The following is a 6986-nucleotide window of genomic DNA, read 5'->3' as shown; positions in this document are numbered from 1 at the left end:
GGTGGTGGCGGGGGGGCTGCCAGTGGGTGCCCCTGCCCTGAGGATGCCCATCAGCCCCTCGCTCCTCGACAGCCCTATCAACCTGTGTCGGGTTTCAGTGAGGAGCACGTCTGGTCTTGGGCACATCCGGGCATTTGGCACCGCCACCTGCCCTGCCGGGTTCCCTTCTCTGTGGTCCCCTCCCGGCTTTCTGTTCCTGCACAGCTCATAGTCTGGGGTAAAACCTGCATCACCTTCCAGTTTCTTCTCTGGCATGTCTCCTTGTCTCCTCAGGTCTGACCCAGCGCAGCAAGCAGGCCCAGAAGGGGGAGCGCCGGGTGGGGGTCCCCCCGGCCCTCCACCCAACATGAGTAGTAACCGCCGGCTGCAGCAGACGCAGGCCCAGGTGGAGGAGGTAAGTCACTATGTGTGAGCCTGCCCTTTCTCTGAGCTGTTATGTAGCAGTGCCTAGAGACACTCCAAGGGTCACTCCCTTCCCCTTGCAGGTGGTAGGCGTCATATGTGTGAATGTGGACAAAGTGCTGGAGCGAGACCGGAGAGTGTCAGAGCTGGATGACCGGGCAGATGCTCTCCAGGCTGGTGCCTCACAGTTTGAAAGCAGTGCTGGAAAGCTCAAGAGGAAGTACTTCTGGAAGAACATGAAGGTGAGCCTGGCTGCCCAGCCCCTTCCTTACACCAAAGCTAAACAGTTGTCTGTCTCTGGCCTTGCATAGCTATATGCCAAGCTAGTGGAACGTCTTGCCCATTTGTCTGCCCTGAGCCATGTGTAGAGAACAGGCTGCAGTAGCACTACAAGGAGGATTAGCTGAGTTGTTTCATTCTCTTAGGAGTGCATGAATTGCATCCTTTCAGTGGTTCTCTGCCTTTTCCTTGCTCTTTGGCCTCTGCGGCACTGACCACTTCTGATAGGGACTGCCTGTCGCTCTGATTTGAATGCTGGCTGCACCAGGCACCTCCACTGTGTATTTAATTGAGATGGTAGGCTTGCATCACTGTCTCAGGCCATGCTATTTGGAAGACTGGAGGTCTGAGCTGTTGTTGAAAGGCACAAATCGGTACTCCAACACCACAGGGGACACTACCTCATGCCGACCTTATTGAGTCTTTATTGTTTCACAATCTCTCCCCAGATGATGATTATATTGGGAGTCATTTGTGCTGTTGTGGTGGTGGCTATTGCACGTAAGTACTGTGGGGGATCAGAATATAAGGTTGGGGAGCTCCTGACTAGTAAAATGGGGCCTTTTGGTTGGGGGCTGGGGCCAGGGGTGGCTAATTTTACTTTTGCTGAGGACTGCTTAATCAGTTCTGGTGAGGTGTCGGGGGCCTGGAGGGTAACTGTTCTTGAAAAGTGTCCCACACCCTGATTGCCATATTGGGACTAGAAGTCCTGCCCCTAATCCCTGACCTTTGCCACTGGAAGTCTTTCCCCTTGCCCTCAAAAAAAAAAAAAAAAAAGATTTCATTTTGAGAGGGGGAGGGTTTGCAATCTTGGACCTGGAACCCCCCCCGACAAATGTACTAAAAATCAAACATCTAGTATAATATTAATTTTATTTAAAAAGTCCTGATTTATGTATTTGTAGTGTGTATATAGAAGTGATCACATAATAGCTCAAAATAAAGTTTTACTCCTGTATAATGTGTGTGGGGTGTGGTTGAGGGGGGTGGGGGAGGGTGTGATGGGTATGCATGTGGGAGGCCCCCTCCACAGTGCACAGCTGCTGCTGGTGGTGGTGGTGGCAGCAGCAGCTGGCCCTTGGAGTGCTTATGACCCACACAAGTAGAAGGCCCTGGGTGGTGCATGTCTCTAGCCAGTTCTGGGAGCTGCCCGTACCTGTAGGGAGCAGAGAAGGCTGTTGGCTCAGTCATGATGGGACTTCCCCCTGGTGTCTCAAGTCCCGGGAGCAGCAGGGAGCCCTACACAATGTAACTGGGCTGACCTGGGCCCCATGCTCCCACCACCCTGGCCTCGGGCCCTGGCCCAGCTGCAGCTTCCTTCCACCAACCCCTGCTTCTCTACCTGTTGCCCCAGTACTGTAGGAGGGGCAGCAAGAGGAATCACTGGAGGATGGGGGAGGCTGAGCAGTTCCCTGGGCAGCTGTAGCAGCAGCCCTGCCTGAAAGCAGGGTGCTGGCTGGGGCTGGGACCCTCCTGGGCTGGAGGATGGGAGAGGAGCCCACTGTTCTGGAAATGGGTGGGGGTTCAGCCCCATGTGAAGTACAGCAGGGGGCAGCCATGGGTTTGGCTGGATACAATTAATTGGTAGACACCTGCTGGTGGGTCAAATGAAATGGCCAGGCAGGCCACATTGCCAGGCCCAGAGATACAGATGCACTAAAAAGCTTATGAAGAAACAGACTACTTCCAAACCCTGTCTTGGGAAGTAGTGTGTGGTTTTTGGTTTTGGTTTGTGTGGTTTTTGTTTTTTGTGTTTTCGTGTTTTTTTTTTTTTACCTTCTACATCAAGGAGCTACTGCGTGCGAGTGGGAGGATTGAAATGTCCAAATCCCCAGCTAAGGAAGACTTCTCATTTGATGAGAGAATGGCGACTTTGGTGTAACTGGCCCTCTTGTTCTCTCCTTTTCTTTTTCCTTCTGTTTTCTGTCTGCAGTCTACTTCTGTACTTGAATGTGGGTCCCACAGTCTGCAGCCTACCTACCCTGGTCACCCTGTCTCTCCACTGCACAAGGTCCCTCCCTCTACCTGGCTTTTACATTTATTAATTCTTTTTATTGGCTTTGTTTGTCTTCTGTATGAGGTTCTGATGCATTTCTTTTAGACCCCTTGAATAGCTGCTGCAGCACCAGGGAAGGCAGTTCTATTTGGGGAGGAAGGAAAGGGAATACTTCTCCCTCCAGCTTCTGTTGCAATGGTAATTGGAGTCACAACACACCTTCATTGTGAACTTTTTTTCTCACACCAGTGTCTTGAGGGTTGGGCTCTGGCAGCGTGAGCTTCCTTAAGCAGTGCCCTAGCAGTCATAAGCCCCAGGGACTGAAGGAGGACTCCCATTTTGACTCTTCAGCATTGATTCATCTGATAGGAGCCCATGACAATGTTTGTGGTTTTCCCTTTAACCTCTGAAATCTGGTTAACAGTGGTTGCTTAGTCTTCCACTCGAAAGCAGTAGGCTATAGGCATGTTGCTTTTCTGCAACATGGGGAATGACATGCAGGGACACCTAGCAGTGAGAGTATTTGGACTAGTATTCTTGTCAGCTGTACAGACTCAAGTGAGCACGTGAACCTGGAACTATCTACTAGCATGCAGCTTATGCTGGGGGTATAGTGGGGCAAGGTGGGGGGTGGAGCAGGAGTAGGGGTCCTGATCCTTTTTGGCTTCCTAGGGCTATATGCTTACCATGTGCTGTGGTAAGGGCAGGTCAGGGGTGTCCCAGGTGGGATTCTTAGTTTGCTTTGGAAACTGGAACAAACTTACCCTGTGTTTCTGGACCAGTCTCTGGTTGTTACTGTTTTTCTCTAAAGCCCCTTATTCTCTGCAGGAGTTGGAGAAATTCAGAGTAGAGTTTCAAGAGCAGCTTCCAAGTGCAGCTCTGCTCTGAAGAAAGTGGCATCAGATTCCCACATTCAGCAGCTCCCTGGTTCTCTGTGAATCTGCCCCCATTAACAAGTTTAAATCTTTGTGTGCCAGGGCTGCAAACTGCCCCAGTTTTTTGAGGCTAACAGTGGGCACTTGCCAGTGTTCCTGAGCTCGGGTCCCAGTTACAAGAGGGAGATGTGGGGCCTCCTTACTTGCCTATACAAGACTATACCTTAGTCTAAGTCCCACTTAGGTAGGGCTGTGTTTCCCAAGGCTGCTCTAAGTCCTTCAAGAGCAGCTGTGGACTCACTATAAAACTTGCTTTGTCCATTAAGTCTCTACTAAGGTTTGTTTGTTCTGTGGGTGACTTGTTACTTCCAGAAGACAAAAGGGTGGAGAGGGTGGAGAAAAGAGTGAAGACGTATTTTAGGCTGAAGGTAAACCCCTTCAGTTCAGGGAGCTCTAGTTGTTCAGCATAATGCTCTGAGGGTTAAGTACCAGGGCCAGGAGGGCTACTGGGGAAGCAGGGTTCAATTGATGGTCCCTCCCTATGGGAGTGAGATTGAGGAAACTGATAAGAATGAAAGCTCCTTGCTGTTCTTGGGGCATGCTGGGAAGGGTCTCCTACCCCACCCGGCTGTTGAGGAGAGGCTGGATTTTGCGTACTCGCATCCATGCACCAGCATTTCATTTGTACTGAGTCCATCTCCCTACAACTCCCCATCTTTCCCTTTGGGGAAGGGTAGTGATGAACATCTGGAGTGAAGCAGCCCCGTGGAATTGAGCTGTTGTTGATGGATGGACAGAAGTACAACTTTCATCTCTCGAACTCTCCTGGACAAGGCTTTGGCATCTCTTTCTTCTTGTTCCTCTGGTGGCTGAGGCCTCAAGATGACTGTCTCTTCCACTTTTTCTCTAGGGTGTTGTATGTTGCTTTTCTCTTCTCCTCCTTCACCCTGTTCTGTTTCTTTCTGCATGGTGGAAAAATACACACAGCCCCAGATCTCTATAAACACAACTGTAACCTTGCTTTCTGGCATGTAGAGGAACTAGCTCATGTACTCTGAACTCTGCTAACAAACGTTCCCACCACCTTACTGTGTTTGCCACCTTTATTGTCTCTGCGTAGATATGAATGGGAATAGAAGGGTGACTTTATGCTTTGCCCTTGAGTGGAAAGGCTTCTGACGGTACTCACTTTTGAAATCCTTTATGTAAAAAGAATGAGGTTTGGGGCATCTGGAAGTTGGGCACAGCCTTTTAGTAGTACAGTTCCAGTCATGCTGGGAGCATGCATCAGGTGGACAGGTCAAAGGGTAAGTGGGAATAAGGAGGTGGACTTGTAGAGTGGAAGCTTTACACTGAATACAACAGCGATTGTAAAGGGGAGGGAGCCTTGAAGAAGCAGCAGCCTTCATGAGCCAGTAGGAATTGAATGTTTAATATGCCACTGCTGCTATGGCTAAATTTTAAATTACTGTCCTGTCAGCTGTATGCTGGCAGAGGCGTGTTCCTTTCTGTTGAAAGGAAGATACAAGGACACAGTCCTTTTCTAGCAGAAAGCCATTTAGCGGTATATCCTGGCATCTTCAGTCCTTTGAGAATATTCTGAGATCTTCTCAGGCAACTTCCTCCTTCAGCTCTATAAGTCCATGTTAGTAATGTTAGCACATGTACTGAATCATTCTGCTAGTGTCCCTGCTCTGGAAATTCATAGCTCCCTTTTGTGGAGTTTGGGATATGCTTTTACAAGAAACTACCTGGGGGAAGGACTGTTCTGACGAGACTTTTTCACTAAGTTTATCTCCCTGGAGCTCCCCATCCTTCCCTTTTAAGGAAGAGAAGAGATGAAAGAGCTGGAGTGAAGTGGCCTTTGAGCCATTTCCCCACCCCCTGTTGAGCTGAGCTGTGGTGATGGATGGACAGAAGTACAGGTATCTCAAACTCTTCTGCACAAGTCTTTGTAACCTCATTCCTCTTGGTCCTCTGGTGGTTGAGGACTTGAGGCTGTCTCTTCTATTTCTTTCTCTGATATATTATATGTTGCCTAAGGCACTGAAAACCTCTTCCATAACCCTGACATGAGCTGAAGCCTGCAACCAAATGGATTCAGATGCAGCAGCTTTCCTCTAGTACAGAAGGAAGGCCAGGGAGTAAGGGTCAGAGACCAACTAGAGAAAAAGCAGCACGCAGAGCAGCCTGGATATTTAGATACCAGTGGAATACTAATGCTGGGATCTGTAGCATCCCCTGTAGCTGTTGCCCAAAAAAAAACTCCCTGAGGATGAATGTGCTACACAGCCTGGCTCCCTATGTGACCCAAGAGCCTTGCCAATAACCACCTGGGATTCCTCAGCTATGCCACTGATCTAATGTTACAGTTGATTGAATGAATATCAGCACACACAAATAGTCACGGGGTGTCCAGTAACTGTACTTAGCTTCTATTTCTATCCTCCCATGGCATGTACCTTTCCACCAGGATTCAGCTCCACTGAGCCATGCTTGAAAGATTGTTTCAAGAGCCTCAGGTAGATGAGTCTGCATGTAGCAGTTCATCTTAAGGGCACTGAGATGAGCCAAGTGGCCCGAGGAGCTCAGACCAGGATCATCCAAGATGGAAGGCAGGTCATTAGAATGAGTAGGAGTTTTGAAGTGATGGGAGCCCAAGAAGGGTGGCTGTGCCTTAAAGAAATGATCCTTCGGGCACAAAGGGAGACGATCCTGATGCGAGCGAAAGGGGCCAGGAGGCTTCCTTGGCTGACCAGAGAAATCCAGGGCAGCCTATAGGCCAAAAGGGGAGCACATAAAAAGTGGAAACAGGGAGAGATCACCAAAGAGGAGTATACCTCCTCTGCTTGTGCTTGTAGGGAGGCAGTTAGATGGGCCAAAGCTACCATGGAGCTGAGGATGGCATCCCAAGTAAAGGACAACAAAAAATTGTGCTTTAGATATATAGGGAGTAAAAGGAAGGCCCAGGGAGGATTAGGACCCCTAGTAAATGGGCAGAAGCAATTGGTGATGGACAGGGGGGACAAGGCTGAACTCCTCAACGAGTTCTTTGCCTCAGTGTTCCTAAGAGAGGGGCACGACAAGTCTCTCACTGGGGGTATAGAGAGGCAGCAGCAGGGCGCCAGACTTCCATGCGTAGACCCTGAGATGGTGCAGAGTCACTTGGAAGAACTGGATGCCTTTAAGTCGGCAGGCCCGGATGAGCTCCATCCGAGGGTACTGAAGGCACTGGCCGACATCATTGCATAGCCACTGGCGAGAATATTTGAACACTCGTGGCGCACGGGCCAAGTCCTGGAGGACTGGAAAAGGGCCAATGTGGTCCCCATCTTCAAGAGGGGGAGGAAGGAGGACCCGGGCAACTATAGGCCAGTCAGTCTCACCTCCATCCTTGGCAAAGTCTTTGAAAAAATTATCAAGGCTCACATTTG

General features: G+C 49.8%; 1 protein-coding gene across 6 annotated transcripts in view; it reads left to right on the top strand.

Moving 5' to 3' along the window:
- The first annotated feature begins 22 nt into the window (after nt 1–22).
- The window catches only part of LOC102387535 (vesicle-associated membrane protein 1-like), a 15005-nt gene continuing 8041 nt past the window's right edge, over nt 23–6986 (top strand). Inside the window, exons 1-5 of one of the 6 annotated variants that reach the window (XM_025211887.1) lie at nt 23–394; nt 486–644; nt 1131–1182; nt 2783–2875; nt 4290–6243. In XM_025211887.1, coding sequence (XP_025067672.1) covers nt 254–394; nt 486–644; nt 1131–1182; nt 2783–2875; nt 4290–4327 — 483 coding nt within the window. In that variant the 5' untranslated portion in view covers nt 23–253 and the 3' untranslated portion in view covers nt 4328–6243. Of the gene's footprint in view, nt 395–485; nt 645–1130; nt 1459–2470; nt 2876–4284; nt 6244–6986 lie in introns of those variants that run through there. The other 5 variants (XM_025211888.1, XM_025211891.1, XM_025211890.1 and 2 more) reach the window with 5 other exon arrangements.

The sequence above is a fragment of the Alligator sinensis genome, unplaced genomic scaffold (assembly GCF_000455745.1).
Source record: "Alligator sinensis unplaced genomic scaffold, ASM45574v1 scaffold1238_1, whole genome shotgun sequence".
Classification (NCBI taxonomy): Eukaryota; Metazoa; Chordata; order Crocodylia; family Alligatoridae; genus Alligator; species Alligator sinensis.
The sequence above is the reverse complement of the archived record's forward strand: the minus strand, read 5'-3'. Positions and strand labels throughout refer to the sequence as shown.